Source organism: Equus caballus, chromosome 16 (genome assembly GCF_041296265.1).
Source record: "Equus caballus isolate H_3958 breed thoroughbred chromosome 16, TB-T2T, whole genome shotgun sequence".
Lineage (NCBI taxonomy): Eukaryota > Metazoa > Chordata > Mammalia > Perissodactyla > Equidae > Equus > Equus caballus.
Window position 1 is genome coordinate 52088541 of NC_091699.1, and position 19665 is coordinate 52108205.

At 48.0% G+C, this 19665-nt stretch overlaps 1 protein-coding gene across 3 annotated transcripts in view; it reads left to right on the forward strand.

Moving 5' to 3' along the window:
• FYCO1 (FYVE and coiled-coil domain autophagy adaptor 1) overlaps positions 1–19665 on the forward strand; it is an 85681-nt gene that overhangs the window by 20783 nt on the left and 45233 nt on the right. For all 3 annotated transcript variants that reach the window (XM_001500658.6, XM_070238903.1, XM_005600759.4), the window contains 8 exons: positions 1412–1555; positions 4582–4672; positions 6100–8526; positions 9910–10002; positions 10729–10847; positions 13092–13259; positions 15969–16118; positions 16801–17012. In XM_001500658.6, the coding sequence (XP_001500708.3) occupies positions 1412–1555; positions 4582–4672; positions 6100–8526; positions 9910–10002; positions 10729–10847; positions 13092–13259; positions 15969–16118; positions 16801–17012 (3404 nt within the window). The remainder of the gene's footprint in view (positions 1–1411; positions 1556–4581; positions 4673–6099; positions 8527–9909; positions 10003–10728; positions 10848–13091; positions 13260–15968; positions 16119–16800; positions 17013–19665) is intronic.

Sequence of the window (19665 nt, forward strand, 5' to 3'; positions counted from 1 at the left end):
GCCTGTTTCTGTCACACTTTGGCACAAGCAAAGCCCTTCTACGTCTGTCATCCTCTTCTGCCCTGCCTACCACAGTCCCTGACGCGTGTGGGGTGGGTAGCACTGAGTGTTTACAGGTGAGGAAAATGAGGCTCAGAAAGGATAAATGCTTTTTTCCAGGCCCCACTGATGCCGAGTCATAAAGCAGGAGCTTGGGTCCAGGTCTCTTAATTCCTAAAGTCACATGGTTTTCCCTGGTGGATGGCAACTTCTTGATGCTGGCACTAATGAATGGACACACCCCATGGCCATCCTGGACCAGTGGATTGCAGCCTTGGCCTCTCAGCAGAATCACCTGTGGTGTTTTTAACACTGCTGAGCCTAGGGCCTCACCTGAGACCCTAGGTCGACACCTGCTGAGCGTGTCTGGGCTCTGTGGAAATGGTGGTGGGTGACCAGACTGGGAGCCACTGCAGTGCCCTGGTTCCCTGTGGTCAGCCTTTGTGCCAGAGGAGGCGGGATTGAGCGTGCCAAGGGGGAGAGGGTGTCAGATTTGGAGCTGCAGGTCAGGTACCATCAGCTAAACCTCTTTGGGTTGCCCAGCACCCCTTTTCCAGTTCTGCCTCCTCTCTCCCTAGAGAGTGTTTCCAGTTAATCAAAGAAATCACTTCTGAATTAAGAAAAAACTTTTGGGGAAAAAATGTTTTGTTTTGTCACCTGTAAGGTTGATTTGCATAAAGATGTATTTCTCATGCGTGTGACAGGCTTCATGTGTTGATGTAAGTTGAGAACCTTTGCGCATTTGACCTGAAGGTGATTTTGTTCCACGTGTTTGGTGAAAATCATCATAAACAGCTTGACTTCTAGTATATTACAGTTCACTGACTTCAGCCAAGTAGCGCTTTAAACTCATCAGGGTTGTCTCTTTTAATTCTTATTGCTTCACATGAAGTGAAACAACCACCACTTCCAAGTGCAGATATTTTGTTCCTTAGCTTTTAAATTGGTGCCTGGACAGAAATTAGCAGTGAGTCCGATGTCATGTACTGAATTCTCCAGAAAGAGTAGAAGATGAAGTGATCTTTCAAAAAGGAAGTGTTCTTTCCTCTGCAACTTCCCCTTCTTGGCAAGTAATTGAGACTTAAGTTTTATCATATCCTTTTTGGGAAAAGATGTGATATAAATGAATAAATATATAATTCATTTCAGTATTTTCCTTGAAGCGTATTTGAGAGTTATGTGCTCCTACAGTGAAAATCAAATTGGAGTGTGTGTGTGTGTGTGTGTGTGTGCGTGTGTCTGAATTTAATTAATGTAGTAATCTGAGTTAGAATTTGATAAGGCAGAGCCTTACGGGGAGGATTGACTAAATTTACTTTCCTTATCTTTATTATTACTCTTATGATTGATACCTTTTTATGTTTCCCTGCAGTGACTGGTACTATGCAAGAAGCCCCTTTCTGAAGCCAAAGCTGAGCTCTGACATCGTGGGTCAACTCTATGAGCTGACTGACGTTCAGTTTGACCTGGCCTCAAGGGGCTACGACTTGGATGCTGCCTGGCCGACGTTTGCCAGGTATTTTAAAGAAGTGTTTGGTTTAAAAATCAGGGGTAAGAGGTGTTTGATGTTTTGAAGATTGCCACCAGTCTACTGAAAGCAATTTTGCTTGCTCAATAAATTACATAAAGCTTTGCCTCTCTTACAGCTGCTAATTTTACATGGCAATGCGTCTGTAAAACTGAAGTTTTTTTAAATGTGCTAAGGGGCTTGGCGTGGGAGTCAGGGGTGGAGGGTGGGGCAAGTGGGCTTTTTGCCGTTTGTGTTCTTACAGAGTGATCATGGAGGCCTTCCAGGCAATAAGAGAGGAAAGCTACAGCTTGTCCACGTGAGGGTTGCTGGAAAGGTCGCTGTATTTTCATTTCTTACACCAATGTGACACTCACACGCCATCCAAGTGAATCCTCACAGCCACTCCAGGAGGGCAATGCTGAGGAGACAGGCTCAGAGAGTGGAGGGATTTGCCCAAAGTCACACAGCTGCTGGGCAGCAGGCCCAGAACACCAGACTCGAGTTAAATCAAGTCCAGCGTTCTTCATTTTGTTTTGCTTTTTGTTAATAAGATTTTTCTAATTTCAATTGTCATGATTTTTATTAGGAAATATTTTCTATGTAGAGAAAAGTACTGAATATAATGATACCCATGTGCCAACTAGTAGGATTTAATAGCTCACGTTTTGCCGTATTTATTTATGTCCTTTTTTAAAACTTTAATTTTGAAATCATTTCAGTATTACAGAAAAGTTTCAAAACTAGTACAGAGTACTCATCTGTCTTTCACCTTGATTTCCCAGTTTTCAGTATTTTACTACAACTGTTTTATCATTCTTTCTTTTTACATTTACATGTTGGTCTATTTCCTAAGTCATTTGGGAGATGGTTACAGACTTGATTCCCATTTACTCCTAAGTACTTCATTGTATATTTCCTCAAATCACAGACATCCTCTTATATAACCTCAGTATAATTATTAGTCAGGAAATTAACATTGATACAATATTGCTATCTAATTTACAGACCTTATTCAAATTTCAAGAATTATCCCAATAATGTCTTTTATAATCTGGGACCCAATCTACGATCCCATGTTGCAGTTAATTGTCGTGTCTCACTAGTCCTCTTTAATTTGGAACCATTTCTCAGTCTTTGTCTTTCATAGTGTAGACTTTTTTTTAAAGTACAGGCCAGTTATTTTGTGAAATGTTCCTTGATTTGAGTTTGTCTAGTGTTTCCTCATTATTAGATTCAGGTTAAGCATTTTTGGCAGGAATACCCCGGATGTTGTGTCCTTCTCAGCACATTATATTCAGAAACACATGATGCTGATCTGTTTCATTGCTAGTTAGGTTAACCATGATCGTTTGGTTAAGGTGGGGTTTGCTAGGTTTCTCCTACAGTTACTATGTCTCTCTGTGTAATCAATATGTATCTTATGGGAAGATACTTTGAGGTTAGGTTATTATCCTGTTTCTTTTCCATCTCTTCCCTGTTAGTTTTAGCATCCATTGATAATTCTCACTGAATCAATCGTTGTCGTGATTACCAGAGTGATTTTTTGTCTCCGTTATTCCTTCTACATTAGTACTTGGCATTCTATTGTAAGAAAGATCTTTTCCTTCTTTGCTATTTATTTATTCAGTTAAAGCAGTTGTTGACTCATGGATTTTTATTTTATTCAATGGGTTCAATTCACTTCTGTCACTGTAATTATGTCCCATATTTGGCTTTCAAGCTGGTTCTTTTGGGGGGGTTTTTTGTTATTGTCTGATAGCTTTTTTTTAAGAAACAAAATATTACACATCCAAATAAAGCCCCACCCCACTACCATCCTCTCCCCTTCTCTCCCTTTCTGGAAGTAATCACAGCCCTGTAGTTGGTGTAGTTATTCCCAAATATTTTTATGTTTTACTAGATGGTGTGATTATAAATATTTTACATATATAATTGTACTTTGTATATTTTTTAATTTGCATATGTTGAATCATGACCTAGCTATCCTTTTGCAACTTGCTTTTTTCATTCCACATTGTTTTTGAGATTTTTATCTGCATGTGGAGTTCTATAGATGTAGAGTAGGAGCCGGCAAACCACAGCCCACAGGGCCGTGTGAAACCCAGCGTCCCCCATTCGTTCACATGTTGTCCATGGCTGCTTTCATGCCACAGTGGCAGAGTTGAGTTGTTAGGACAGAAACCATAAGGCTTGCGAACCCAAAATATTTACTATCTGGCCCTTTACAAAAAGAGATTGCCATCCCATGGTGTGGAATATTCTGTTGTGCCAGTAAGCCACAGGTTGTCTGTTTTTTTAGTGATGTAGAGTTAGGCTGTTTCTACCATTACTGTGCTGTACTGTGTCTCTTTTTGCACATACGGTTCTGTCTTTGGGGTAGATACTGAGAGGTGGAATTGCTGGGTGGTGGAGACCAGCAAGTTTTAAAATGCAATAATTGTAGATTAAGGAGAAGATTCTGGTTAAATAAAAATATGTTTAGTTTGCAGTGTTCCTACTGAAAGAGAGTCATCACACAAGTCTTTGTGCTTCTCGGCTAGTGCTGTCAGGTAGAGCTTTCTGCAGTGAGGGAAATGTCCTGCGCCTTCGCTGTCTGATGCGGTTATGGGAACTAGAAGCAGCTCTTCCAGCCATGTTGCTCATTTGTAATGTAAACCGGTCACCGGGAGCCCCTAAGCACAACGTGACCTTCATTTACCAGATCGACTGTTGCTTGTTCCTCACTAGCAGACAGACTATAGCAGGCACCAAGGACATTTAAACCAAAAATTGGGAAATATTCTGTTCACTTAGTTCTTTTTTGGCGGTGAGGGGAAAGCCATCATGTTTAAACTTTAGCGGTGGGGTCCATCCGCTGCAGACCAACGTAAAGGTGCTCTCTGGTGGAAGGGCTGGATTTGCCTTCTGTGCTCTATCTGACAGGGCACTGCCCTTTGCCACCACCTGGTTGCCTAGTGACAACCAAGGCCTCCCTGTGTGTGTGTGTGTATTTCCTGCTCTGATGCAGGTGTGTCTGTTCTGTGGCCCCACAGGAGGACACTGGGCACTGGCTCTTCTGCTTACATGTGGAAACCCCCCAGCCGGAGCTCCAGCGTGAGCAGTTTGGTGAGCAGCTACCTGCAGGTAATGCCAGAGAGGCTGGGGATTTCCTTGCTGTGGTGTCAACCAGGGTGTGTTTCTGCCTCTCGCAAAAACATCATCTCATGTTCTCAGACACCTTTTGTTCCAGCCAGAGCCATACAATTCCTCAGTTATATCCACTATTGCCTAGAGTCCAGGTTTTTATAACCAATAGAATTTAGGCCTTTTAAAAATTAAATTTTTTGTGGCTCTGAGCTAACATCTATTTCCGATCTTCCTCTTTTTGCTTGAGGAAGATTGATGCTGAACTAACATTTGTGGCAATCTTCCTCTATTTCATGTGGGATGCCACCACAGAGTGGCTTGACGAGCAGTGCTACGTCTGTGCCTGGGATCTCAACCTGCAAAGCCCCGGCCGCCAAAGCAGAGCACACAAACTTGACCACTTTGCCAATGGGCCACCCCCTAAAAGTTAAATTTTAAAAAAAGCTTTTAAAGTATTTTAAAAGAAGCAGTTTAGCACTGTGGTTAAAAGCGGCAGAGTCCAGGGGGCAGCCCCAAACATAGTAGTTAAGTTCATGCTCTCTGGTTCAGCAGCCTGGGTTCATAGATTTGGTTCCTGGATGTGGACCTACACCACTGTCATGCTGTGGTGGCAACCTACATACAAAATCGAGGAAGATGGCACAGATGTTAGCTCAGTGAATCTTCTTCAGCAAAAAAACAAAAGAAAAAAGAAGCAGCAGCAGAGTCAAATCCTGACTGTCACCTACCAGCTTTGAGACCCTGAGAAGATCACTTACCCCCTCAAGCTTCAGCTCTCTCATCCATAAAGTGGGGATCATAAAAATCATTCCAGTTCATGAGGCAGTTGTGGGATTGAATGAGGGAGCACATGAACAGTGCTCAAGGGCTTGACATAGGCAAGTGCTCGGTAAGTGTTAGTGGGTTGGGTTCATTTTGTTAACTTTGTTGGAAGTGTGACTGTGTCATAGGTGTATATAGTTTTGTGGGAAAGAACACTAAAATTAATTAGCAAAACAATAAAAATAATATAAGAAGCATTAAGGCAGAAAACAGACTAACCTTTTACCTTATTTTGTGGTTTAATCACAGTAGGAGTTGTCTGTATGGTGCAATGGGTGAACAGTAGTTTAAATATAACTTAATTTATGTAAGAGCCAACACCCATTATATAACTAAAGCTACAGGAGTCTGGAATGGAAATGTGAGTTCCAAGTCTCAGTGGAGTTCACACGTGTGGTGTTATGTCTTTAGGATGTGCTGCTGACCTCCTTTGGCAGATGCTTTGAGCAAAGCAGTTCTAGTCCTTAGAATAGCTCTATAGACTAACCTTAGGTCATGTAATTGCTGTCTTTTTACTTCTGTGCTCATTAAACTCTAAAGCTTTTCTGAGTAGCCATGTAGCTTCATCCCAAAGGCACTTGTTTTTTGTTTTTCCTCCCCAGAATCAGGAGATGGCCTCCACCTTTGACCTGAACAGCACCTTAAACAATGAGGCACTGGAGGGCTTTGACGAGATGCGGCTGGAGCTGGACCAGTTGGAGGTGCGGGAGAAGCAGCTGCAGGAACAAATGCAGCAGCTGGATAGAGAGAACCAGGAGCTGAGGGCAGCTGTCAATTTGCAGGGAGAGCAGCTACAGCTGGAGAAGGAGAGAAGTCGTGCTGCAGCTGAGGACAATGTCCGCCTCACTTGCATGATGGCGGAGCTCCAGAAGCAGTGGGAGGTCACCCAGGCCACACAGAACACTGTGGAGGAACTGCAGAAGTGCCTACACGCCCTGGAGCTGGGTGCAGCAGAGAAGGAAGAGGATTACCACTCAGCCCTGCGGCGGCTCGAGTCCATGCTGCAGCCCCTGGCACAGGAGCTCGAGGCCACACGGGACTCATTGGGCAGGAAGAGTCAGCATTTAGCTAATGTCCCCGACCAGCTGGGCACAGCTGAGCAGAAGGCAGATACTGCACTGGACACAAAGGGACAGCAAGAGCTCATCCCCAGTGACTCGGCCCTGGAGATCCAGGAGCTGGGGGAGAAGCTTCGCGCCCTGGAAGGGGAAAGCACCAAGGTCCAGGAGCTCAATAGGCAGCAGAGTGCCCAGCTGGAGCAGCTGGCCAAGGAGCTGCAGCTGAAGGAGGAGGCCCGGGCCAGCCTGGAGCAGCTGGTAAAGGAGATGGCCCCACTCCGGGAAGAGCTCTCTGGGAAGGGTCAGGAGGCAGCTCAGCTCCGGCGACAGCTACAGGAGGCGCTGGCCCACTTGAGCTCCCTGGAGGAAGAGCTGGCAGAGGTGAGGCAGGAGGCGCAGCAGCGCCGGGAGGAGAAGGAGCTGTTGGTGCAGGAGGCCAGGTCCCTGACACGGCAGCTGCAACTCCTGGAGACCCAGCTGGCACACATGAGCCAGCATGTGAGTGACCTGGAGGAGCAGAAGAAACAGCTCATCCAGGACAAAGACCACCTCAGCCAGAAGGTGGGGACGCTGGAGCAGCTTGCTGGACAGCTTGGCACAGATCTGCCCATGGCGGGTGGGAAGAGTGAGGCTCTGGCCCCCCTCAACTCTACCCTGCAGCAGGCCTCTGAGAAGCCAGAGGGGGAGCAGAGGGGCCTGCAGGAGGGACAGATGGACGATACCAAGATGCCAGGGGACAGCCAGCAGGAGAAGCTCCAGCAGGCCAACAGGGAGCTGGAGAAGGAGCTGCAGAATGTGGTTGGGCGCAACCAGCTCCTAGAGGACAAGCTGCAGGCTCTGCAGGCTGATTACCAAGCTCTGCAGCAGCGGGAGGCAGCCATCCAGGGCTCGCTGGCCTCCCTGGAGTCAGAGCAGGCCAGCATCCGGCACTTAGGTGACCAGATGGAGGCAAGCCTCCTGGCTGTGAGGAAGGCCAAGGAGACCATGAGGGCCCAAGTGGCGGAGAAGGAGGCTGCCCTGCAGAGCAAGGAGGCCAAGTGCCAGCAACTGCAGGAGGAGGTGGAGCAGTGCAGGCGGCTAGCAGAGGCCCGGGAAGGGGAGCTCAGGGCCCTTGAGAGCCAGTGCCTCCAGCAGACCCAGCTGATCAAGACCCTTACAGCAGAAAAAGGCCAACAGGGACTCGGCCCACCTCAAGACAATGCACCCCATGAGCTAGCAGCCCAGCTGGCCCTATCTCGGGTACAACTGGAAGTCCATCAGGGGGAGGCTCAGCGACTGCAAGCTAGTGTGGTGGACTTCCGGGCCAAACTCCAGGCAGCCCTGGATGACCGGGAGAAGGTACAGAGCCAGCTGAGCTTGGCTGAGGCAGCTTTGAGGGAGCACAAAGCCCTCGTGCAGCAACTGAAGGAGCAGAATGAAGCCCTCAACCGGGCCCATGTCCAGGAGCTACTGCAGTGCTCAGAGCGCGAAGAGGTGCTGCAGGAGGAGAGGGCTGATGAGGCCCAGCAGAGGGAGGACGAGCTCAAGGCCCTGCGGGAGGAGCTGTCCCAGGTGAAATGCAGTTCCCAGGAAGCCCAGCTGGAACATGCTGAGCTGCAGGAGCAGCTGCACCGGGCTAACACAGACACAGCCGAGCTCGGCATCCAGGTCTGCGCACTGACTGCAGAGAAAAAGCAGGTGGAGGAGGCACTGGCCTGCACTATCCAGGAGCTCCAGGATGCCAAAGAGGCAGCCTCAAGGGAGCGAGAGGGCCTGGAACACCAAGTGGCAGGGCTGCAGCAAGAGAAGGAGAGCTTGCAGGAGAAGCTGAAGGTGGCTGAGGAGGCAGCCAGCTCACTGCCTGACCTGCAGGCCCAGCTATCCCAGGCCGAGCAGCGGGCCCAGAGCCTTCAGGAGAGTGCACACCAGGACCTCGACACCCTCAAGTTCCAGCTGAGCACCGAGATCATGGACTACCAGAGCAGACTTAAGGTAATCCTAGCCTTGACCATCTGGCTGCACGTGTCTCCTGCATCAGGGCCTGTTGGGTCCATAAGAAGATAGGATGCACCTTCAGCCATGTGGCACATGAGGACCCAAGAATGTACTGGGGGCCCAGGCAAACATGGCCCCGTCCTGCTGTCGTAGCTCACAGCATCCTTCTTCCTGCAGAAATGTATTAGGGCACAACATCGAGGAATGATGCCTTAGCCCAGCAGTCTAAACTCAAGGCCATTGCAGACCAGTTTCGCCCACAGAGAATTTCTTTTTTTTTTTTTTGCAGGGAAAAATTCGCCCTGAGCTAACATCTGTTGCCAATCTTCTTCTCTTTGTTTTTTCTTTTTTTTCCCTCCTCAAAGCCCCAGTACATAGTTGTGTATTCTAGCTGTAAGTCCTTCTAGTTCTTCTATGTGAGCCACCGCCACGCATGACTACTGACAGATGAGTGGTATGGTTCTGCCACCGGGAACCAAACCTGGACCGCCAAAGCAGATCACACTGAACTTTAACCACTAGGCCATCAAGGCTGGCTCTGAGAATTTTTTTTTTTAATTAATAGCCAACATTTAAAGAGCAGCATGTTTACAAATTCAGTTTGGGGGCTTCTTTTGAAATCTTGGAAGGTCCTAAATCCTGTGCCCTCATTCGCACATGGCAGGAGTCAGCAGGCTCTGGGTGGTGGCTGCCCACTTAGAAGGAGGTACATATCCTCTGGTATTGTCCTGACACCCGTTTATGGACCTGCCCAGCTCCCATGGGCATGTGAGTTGGAGACCCCTGCCCTAGCCTCCAGACCCTGCCGTAGAACACTGGTGGTTCCTGACAGCCTCGAGTCCTGCTCTGGGTTCTCTGTCCCTTCAGGTGCTATCCTGATAGCAGTGACAGCTGGAGGGAACTGACTCAGTTTTCACAAAGCCCCAGGAATAGACAAGCTTTTGAGAGCAGTGGTGACCATGTGCCCTTGAGGCTGCACAAAGAAAGAGGGTTCAGAGCGAGCACACAGGTGGGTGGCCACAGACCTTTGGTTTCCAGTGCCAGTCACTTGTCTGTTTGCATGGAGGTCTGTACACTCAGCCTCTCCCCACACGCCACTCTTAGACAAGTGCTGCATTTCCACAGATGTGCCTCCCACCCTGTGCAGCTCCATGTGGCTCAGAGGTCACATTTTCCCTTGCAGAAATTAAATTGTAAGTTTGGGGACCAACCTAAGTCTCTTCATAAGCTTGAAAGGGTTTTACCAATAAAGCCCAAAGCTTACTGAATTTGTGGAAAAAAAGAAAGAGGTAGCTTGTTTTTACCTATTTGGGTGAATCGGGCTGAGGGAGTCTCAGAACCAGGACTCCAATTTTGCGACCCCTTTCTCGTCCTCTCCAGGCTGCCACTGAAGAGTGTAGGAGCCTCAGGGGTCAGCTTGAAGAACGAGGCCAGCAGCTGCAGGCTGCCGAGGAGGCTGTGGGGAAGCTGAAGGTAGGCTGCAGCCTGGGCAAGTGTGCTTCGTGAGCCCTGACGAGCAGCTGGCGGATCACTCTAGTGTGCTGGCCTCTGCCTCGTCATTCCCATGCCCAGTGCGTGGGCCTGGCAGGGAGAGGGATCTGGTTTGGTTTTCACTGGACCATTGAAGAGGGCTCCCTCCAGGATGTCCAGTTCCCGAGCGGAAGCCGTCATCAGTCACCTTTGTAGACTCCCTGAGTCTGTGTCATGGCCCCTGTCCGCTCTCTGGACACCTGGCTGGAACTCCCAGATGTGTTCTTCACACAGCTCTTGTGTCTTACGGAAGGGAAGTCATCCTTAGCCGTCCCTGCAGACGTGCTCTACGTCAGTGAGTCTGAACGGAGAGGGAGCAGGGTGGTGCTGACACCACAGCCTTCAGGGCAATGACTTCTCTAAACGCGCCCTGCTCCCTGCCACCCGCTCACCCCCCTAGAGAGTCTGATACCTGCCGCCCCGCAGCCACCGCAACCAGTTGCAAGTGATGCTTGAGGGACATAATTACACAAGGGAGGTTGTCACGCTCCACAAATATAGGACAAAGGTTCTCGGCCTCTTGAACTTAAAAACAAACGAGCAAAAGCCCCTCCAGTTAGAAGTGACCCCGCCAGATGGGGTGACTGCTAGAGAGCACCCCGGTGACTTTATGGCATCCTGCATGGGTGTTTGCAAGCTGAGTGTCTTCTACCTGATGTCCTGTGCCAGACCGTCCAGGCAGATATGGGAGAGAAGCTGAGCTGTGCCAGCAGTCACCTTTCAGAGTGCCAGGCCGCCATGCAGAAGAAGGACGAGGAGGGGGCTGCCCTGCGTGAAAGCTTGCACAGGTTAGTTACACGGTCCACCCCCACGGCCAGTGGTGGAGGCGTCAGGGAAGTGGGTGTTTGGTACAGTCATTTAGAAAGTCAGCCGCTCATATCAGGTTCAAGAAGTCCTTTTGTAGGAAAAGCCACAGACTCAGCAAGCGCTTGTACCAGAAGCAGACCACAGAGAACCTGGCAGTGTGCCTGTCACAACCCTGTTGAAAGTGGCAGAACCTTGCTCTTAATTCCATTTTCTTAGCTTGGACAGGAAGTTCAGTAACTTCATGTTTTGGAAAAACTAACATGAAATTAAAAGTTGGGATATAATGTAATAATAACAGCAAACATTTAAATAATGCCTAAAATGGGGCAGGCACTGTTTTAAATACTTTGCATCTATTTGCCCATTTAATGCTCTCAGCAGTCCTACAAGGATGGTGTTAGTATTTATCCTCATTTTATAGATGAGGAAAATGAGGCTCAGAGGAGTTGTCACTTTCCCAGGATCAGACAGTATGTAAGTGATGGTAGTAGGATTAGAACCCACACTGTTTGGCTCCACAATCTTTTTTCTCAATAACTGCCCTAAAAAGTATATAGACAGACAGTTTTTCACTTTGTTTCAGGGTACAGCTGAGTGTATGTGTGCATGTTTTCCCCACTGTGGAGTTTTGACTTGAGCTTTTCCTTATTTCATCTGTGAAGTGAGAAACTACAGGGTTAGGTGTGGGTTCTCCCAAGCTCACCCCGAGAGTGAGTGAGTGTGCCAGGGACCAGGATTGGCTTGTCCTCTTGCAGACTCTGGTGCTGTGTCTGGAGAGTGCATTGTGCTGTCACCCTTTCATCATGATTTTCTTAACCTTTAAGTATGGCCCTCCTTGTGGCCAGCTCCAAGGCCTCCCCAGGCCTCCTCGTCTTCAGGCTTGTGGGCCACCTTGGGTAGTGAGCATGAGCCCACCATCTGGTGATGAGGCCAAGCTTGTCCTGCTGGGGCCCTATTAAAGCAGACCTAGAAGAAGGATGGCCCGGGACCAAATTGCATGTGTGCCTTCAGCAAAGACAGGCCCACCAGCATATCCTGAGGGCTTAACTTTTCTGCCCATCCCTTATCTCCCCGTCCTACCCACCATCTAGCCTGGGCCCAGGCTGAATGTTCAACAACCCGGGTTACGTTTCTTCTCATTTGACCTTCCAAAGTTTGAATCCTCTAGGGCTCTGGCTGCCCTTAGCCAGGTACATTCACATGACAGTTTAAACACAGAGAGCCTCCTAAGCTGGTTGTATTCAAAAAATGCTGTAACAGTGGTTATTTCTAAGATCTCAAAGTAGTTGTTTTAGCTGCTCAAAGTTGCATGATCCATCTGCCCAGGATTGGCTTTTATTTTATTCAGAGTGTGTGTGTGTGTGTGTGTGTGTGTGTGTACCCATGAGAACATTTTGGTAGACAGTGTCTAGTGAACAACCTCCTGACAACTTTATACTGGACATGGAAGGGCTGGTTTAGATACAAATTAGTCTCCGTAGAGCCCTCTGTTCAGTGGAGCTCTTATGAATATCTTGCTGGGCCTTGGGGTTTATAGAGTGTCCTTGGAAACCTACTGCCCTGGGGGATAGCTGAGCTGAAAGTGGAGTGGGCAAGGCTAGGAAGATCGTGCCTTGGCCAGCCCTCCATCATGGACTGAGAGACTGCACAGTGCTCGGAGCAGGACTCCTTAGGCCTCGGGGCTGTCAGGCAGAGCACTGGGCAATGCAGATTGAGTGCCTGCTGTGTGCCCAGCGCCAAGCCCATGTGTAGTGTCCCAAAGACACCTGGGAGACAGACTCCTCTGTGTGGTGACCTGCAGGAAGCTACGCCTCTGTTCTTTCTGTCCTGACTCCTTTTCCTTCTTGGAACCCCCACCCCCCATCACCAGCCCATTAGCTTTACCCGTTGGGCTCCTCTCATGGCTTCAGTCCATGCCCAAGAACCAAGTGTGCAGATTCGACTCACCTTGCGGTGTTCCTGGAGACCTGAGGTCAACCTGCTCTCCTGGAATGCCCCTTGAATTTGGTGTGGGGAGGTGGTGGTGTGTGGAGTTTGGGTGTATGAGGGGAGTCTTAAAGGCTAGGGGAGTGCCCCACCTGTAAGTGGGGAGTGCCGAGGGGCACTGGGAACCGGGAAAGGCTGGGAGGGCAGCAGGACCCCTGATCAGAGGCCTGGGTTAGCCCAGAGGCACAGGGAAGCTGGAAGTAGTAGATAATCAGGAAAACTTACCACTCCTCCATCAGAACCCAGAAGGAACTTGAAAAAGCCACGACAGAAATCCAAGAATATTACAACAGACTCTGCCAGGAGGTGACAGACCGAGAGAAGAATGACCAGAAGATGCTTGCTGACCTGGATGACCTGACTAGAACCAAGAAGTACTTGGAGGAACGGCTGATAGAACTGCTCAGGTGAGTGTTGGGACAAACAGGTGACAAACAGTTCGATTTTTCTTGAAAGAAATGCAGCTCTTCCTGAAAGAACCCCTCAAGGGAAATGGGCCCCTGTCTGCATACGTTCTGTTGTTAAGGGCCCACGCATACAGGGTCTGCTCAGGCTTTGGCAGCCTTGCGAGTGTGGATTTCGGTGTTCCCACTAGTGCTCATCTAGGTTTGTGTTTTCATATTGCTGTGTAATTATTTTCAAAATCTCTGTATGCTTAGCCCCCAGAGTGACAGTAAATGATGTTTAGTATCTGTAGGAGTTTCCCCAGTCACTTGCCCCTCTTTCGTGAGCGCATTTCTCCTTCTCCTCCGTCCCTCTTCCCCTAGTAGCAGGGTCCCAAAATCCAGGGCCTGCAGCGAGCAGGCAGCTAACGGAAATGTCAGACCTGGGCCGGGAGGGGACTCAGGAACCGGAGGACAGAGCACACTCCACTCCTGCCGATTGTTGCCGATACAGTTGTCAGACCACCTTATTTCTTAAAGAAAGGGGAAACCCGGATTTTTATGTGAAATTGTCCTGAGTTTTAAATGTTGGCAAGTCATTCAAAAAAATTTTTTTACTTTTTCTTCTGGAAATTTTCAAACATAGAAAAATAGGATAGCATAACACACCGTTGTGTACCTGTCACCCGGCACCAACGTTCTTCAACTCGTGGCCGATCTTGTTTCATCCAGAGTCCCACCCATTTCCCCCACCTCCCCAGATTATTTTGAAGCAAATCCCAGATGTCAGATCATTTCATCCTCAAATGTTTCAGTATATACCTCTCCAAGACAAGGACTCTCCCTTTTAAACAACCAAGGTATCAATACCATACTTAAAAATTAACCGTAATTCCTAATATCATTAAGGATCTAGTCAGTTTCAAATTTTTCCAATTCCCTTATAATTTTTCCTAATCAGGACCTAAATTAGATCCATACATTGCACGCTGATATGTTTCTTAGATCGCCTTTAGTCTATGGGTTCCCCCACCACCTCCCTAACTTTCCTTTTTTCTTTGCAATTTACTTTTGAAGAAGCCAGGTCATTCACCTGGCAGTTTGCCATGGCCTGGATTTTGCTGATTCCATCACCATGGTTTCATTTAATATGTTCTTCCAACCTTTGTATTTCCTATAAATTGATATTTAGAACTAGAGCAGTGGTTCTGAACCCTAGCTGCACATTAGAATCACTAAGGGAGCTATTAAAATGATACCCATGTCCAGACTCCATGCAAACCAACTGAACTGGAATTTCTGGAAGTGGCGTCCAGACATCAGTGAGCCAGAGTTGAGGACCACTGCTCTACTAGAGGCTTATTCAGACTCAGGTTCAAAATTTTGGCAAGAACACTTCATAGAATTGGTTTAGAGTTTTCGGTCTTCCCTTCGAGAGCCATGTAAGATCTGATTAGCCATTTCTTTGCAATGTTGGCAGCCATGGATAAGCAATGCCTAAATCTACTAATTCATTTGGGGTTGCAAAATGATGATTTTCAATTGTAACTAATTTGGAAGTTTAAAAACTCTGCCTACTTGTCATCAGTTTGCACACTTGGAACTCAGGGCATTTGTGACCTCTGAGCTCAGACATCTCCCAAGGTATGTGCTGGGAAGGCCCAGGTCCTGACAGCATTCCCACTTCCCACGGTGTGGGTGCCTGGCCTCCTGGGGTCAAACGGGACAAGCTGGACCAGCTGGGAAAACAATGCTGGTCCAGAGAACGAATCTTCCTGCTTCCTGACAATTTCAAACATCCTTGAAAAGCCAATCAATTCCATGTTCTGGCTTTTGTATTTAAGGGGAATCGTCTGTGGTTGATTTGGAGTCCCTGGCTGGTGATGGAGGCACTTTCTCTCAGAACTTAAGTGTCTCTGGTGTTAGTCATCAGTGGATGAGGTGCTTCTGGGGCCACATAACCCTCAGGATAGTGGCTGGGGTTCATCCTGGAAAGAACTAAATTTTCTCATGTCAGAAGCCATAAGCCCTAGAAATGACCATTAGCAGCAATACAAAAGTCTCTATACACATCTTCCCTGCTGCGTCAGGCATATTCGGACACTGCTGGACCTTCCTGAAGAGCCTCCCACCTCTTTTAGTCTTGCTTCTTGGAGTAGCTGTACTGTCTCGCTGAGGAGTGGGGGAGATTAACATCCCATCAGATTTTCAGACTGGGAAATCTTTGATCTTCTCCAGTGATTATGATTAGTTGTTACTTGAACAAACCATAAAACCGTAAAGGGCCCTGAGCACCTTTAAGATTTGGGTGGGTAGAACATTTGTGGTCCTTGGGCTCACAGCATACAGACTGTCATGTAATCATGGCAGCACGTTACAGCTTAAACTCTCAGTGGCCATACGCTCCTCGTTTAGACGCCTGAGCAATGTGTGACACTTGTCGATGCTGGCAAGCTCTCTGCAGTTGCCAGAGCCTTCCATGTACATAGTGGGCCTCCTGTGCGCCTTCGCAAGTTTGATGTCAGTTAAGGGCCTGCATGTTTGAGGGTCCTGCTGAGTCTGGGACTGAGGCAGGGTGACAGAGCACAGTGAGAGTGGGGGTATTTCCGGGGTAAAGCAAATCTCCTTCTGTGTCTTGGGAAATTTGGAATCAATCTTTTGAAATGAATCAGGGATAATTCTATTGTTTTCACAGATTCTTTCTTCTCTTTTACCAATGTGACTTTGTCCCAGGGACAAGGACGCCCTCTGGCAGAAGTCAGATGCCCTGGAATTCCAGCAGAAGCTCAGTGCTGAGGAGAGGTGTCTCGGGGACACAGAGGCGAACCACTGCCTCGACTGCAAGCGGGAGTTCAGCTGGATGGTGCGGCGGCACCACTGCAGGTCAGGGCTGCTCGCAGGCCGGCGCCAGAACCCCTGCAGGGTCCAGAACCAGAGCAGTCGTCTCTGAGTGAGGAATCCATGTGGGCATTGGCACGGTGGCTGGTTGCCTAGGAAGAGCATGTTGCCTTTTGGTTGTAAGAGGCCCAGGCAAGGAGGGTGTTAGGCAGGGTCCTAGCAGGACACTCAGGGATCCCTGAAAGGTAAGAGTTTAATACAGGGGTGTGGGCAGAGTTCAGCAGACCCACAGGGATGTGGAGTACCCAGAGACCAGCAGCCCCCGGCCCTCCCACACCCTGCAGGACCGGAGGGAAACAGCAGGGCTGGGGCCAAGGCTTCAGGGAGGAACACAGAGCAAAGACTCTCCTGGGGCCCAGCAAAGGGCAGGCAAAAATGAATCTCGGGCTGGGGCCAGGGGAGATGCAGAATCATCAGCACAGGCCTGGGGAGTCTGTGGTCTCTCAGAGCCTCAGCCCCTGAGGCGTGGAATGCACACCTGCATCGTCGTGTCCAATTATTGGCATCTTATCAAATGGGCCTTAAACCACACTAAAGTGGGGGCAAAGTCAGGTCTGAGGAGAGCCGTGTGGCGTCCAGAGCCCAGCACAGAGCCCGTTCCAGCCTGAGCAGATCCCACAGGACCCGCAGTACGTCATCCTCCTAGCCGTGCCTGTTTCGTCCCCAGGATTTGTGGCCGCATCTTCTGTTACTACTGCTGCAACAACTATGTCCTCACGAAGCACAGCGGCAAGAAGGAGCGCTGCTGCCGAGCCTGCTTCCGGAGGTTCAGCGAGGGCCCCGGCTCCCCTGACAGCGCCAGCTCGGGCACCAGCCAGGGAGAGCTCAGCCCCACACCGTCACCAGCCCACGCTGGGCCCCAGGCCACCGAAAGCCAAGGTCAGGCTCCTGCTGCTGCCCTTGGTGTTCTCTAGGTGCCACCCCCTCAACCGCTACCCCATTGTGTTAGCTGTAATAAGCTTAACTCAAAGCTTTCCAAATCTAGTCATTAAAGAGATGCTAAAAATGTGGTATCACCAATTTGAGACTTTCATTTTGATGTAATTAGGATTGAAAGAGAATTGAAAAGGGAATAAGTTTCTCCTGCTATGATTCAGTGTTATTTAACAGGAGGTCTTTGTACCTCTTAACTCACATACTACCAGTGGAATGTCTCCCACACCTTGGAAAATGCTGTCTCCTGAGCCTCAACCCCGATATCTAACCCTCTCCCAGAGTAACCACAGGCCAGGAGTTGTCTGGAAACGACCACATCCTTCCCTCTCTCTCTGTGGCTCACACTCTCCCTCAGGCCAAAGAGGATGTGTTCCCCTTCATGTCCTTTCACTCAGCTCAGTAAAAGGAAGCGGGATTTGGTTTCTGCTGCTTCTGCTCCCAGTGCAGCCTAGCAGAGCAGCTCAGGCTGCCCTCGCAGGGACTGGACTGTGGATGTAGAGTACCAGGGAGGCAGAGCTGAGAGGCAGGGGCAGAAGTGAGTCTCATCTTTGCTCAAGCATCACTGCTTCCTACACCTCGTCCCTACGGACTCCTCCTTGGCCTCTGCCTGGATCCAGGCCAGCCAACCTTCAGAAATACTGTTAGATCTCCTTTTGTTTAACTGGATCATCGAAGAGGTTGGCAGGCCCCATTATTTACATTGAGTACAAAGAACAGCTCAGGGATGGGGGAGTGTACCATGCACAGTGTTAGTAAATCTTCCTCAAATATTTTGCCCATTTTTTAATTGTTTTTTTTTTAGTTACTGAATTTTGAGTCCTTTATGTGTTCCAGATACAAGTTATTTATCAGATATGTGTTTTACAAATATTTTTTCTTCCAATCTATAGCCTGTCTTTTCATTTTCTTTCAAAGAGCAGAAATGTTTTTCAAAGAGCAGAAGTTTATCATTTTGATGAAGTCCAGTCTATCAATTTTTTTTCGTTGTGGGATCAATTTTTTTCTTTTCTTTTGGTGTCGTATCTATCTTTGCTTAACCCAAGGACTCAAAAATCTTCTCCGATTTTCTCCTAGAATTTTTGTAGTTTTAAGTTGCATATTTAGGTCTGTAATCCATTTTGAATTAATTTTTGTATATGGTCCAGGCTATACATAGAGATTCATTTTTGCTTATGGTTGTCCAGCTGTTCCAACACCATTGGTTGAAAAGTCTATTCTTTTCCCATAGAATTGCCTTTGTACCTTTGTCAAAAATCAATTGCCCTTATATATGTGGGTCCATATCTGGACTTTCCATTCTGTTTCATTTATCTGTGTGCCCTTTCTTTCACCAATACCACGCTGTTGTGATTATCATAGTTTTGTAATGACCTTTAAAATCAGGTAGAATGGGTCCTCTAATTTTGTTCTTTATCAAAGTGTTGGCTATTCTAAGTCTTCTACTTTTCCATATAAATTTTAGGATCAGTTTGTCAATTTCTACAAAAAATCCTAGTGAAGTTTTGATGGGGATTGCATTGACTCTCTAGATCAGTTTGGGAAGAATTGACATCTTAACAAAATTGAGTCTTCCAATCCTTGAACCTGATATAGCTCTGCATTTATTTACGTCTTCTTTGATTTCTTTCAGTGGACGTCATTTTGGATCCCTGTTGCTCATTTTCCTTTCCCTCCTTTTCCTTCCCTCTTCCCTCTGCCAGCCTCAGAAGGCAGGTTCAGGAGTATGGCTGGGTCTATGAAGGGAAACCAATTCCTGGTCCCCTTTTTCAGCCTGTGCCTCAAAACCTCCATTATACAGCCTTCAGACAAGAGGAAGAATGTTCTTCTAAAGCATGGCCTGTCTCAGTAGCCATGTGGCAGGGCTAGCTGGGAACTTGTAGCTCATATGACCTATTCCTCTTGCTAAATAGCCCAGGAATCTTTCCCATGCCCCCAGTCACTGGCAGGTGTTCTAGTGACAACAGAGAGTGGCCCCATCCTGCCAGAGTGCTGAGGTCACTTGCTTTGATTTCTGACATTTCGTGTCTCCTTGTCTTTCTTTCTGTCTTTCCTTCTTTCTTTCTTTCACCTCAGACCTGCCATTACATTTTCCATGACATATACAGGAGAGGCTTGTGTGTGGGTGACTGCCACAGGAGCATCCATGCAGCATCCTTCCTACTGAGTGGCCCACAGAGTCAGAAAAGAGTCCCCTGGTCAGAAGCGCAATGGTTCCTGCAACTCTTTGAGCAGAGGGAAGTTCTTTCCCACCCCCCAGTGGCTTGGGGGGAAAATGCAGGCCAGGCAGATTCCTGCTTTTAAGGAAGCATGAATAAGTAATGTCTGTGTCTGATGGAGCAAGGATTTAGCAGCACAGAGTATGTTTACTTTTTTGTTAGGTTCTTTCCTGATAAGGTTTTGATAGGTTTTTTTCTTTCTAAATAAGTGGCCTCAGAATATGTAAAAGCTGAAACCTTTCTAATCCCCTAAGGAGCTTAAGAGAAATCTCTTAAGTTGTGGATTCAGTTTCATCTGTAGTCCCCTCCTTTGCTTTTCTCAAATGTCCCAACAGCCATTTCTCTCACATCTGAACAGAATGGCTGTCAATTGAGTGAGT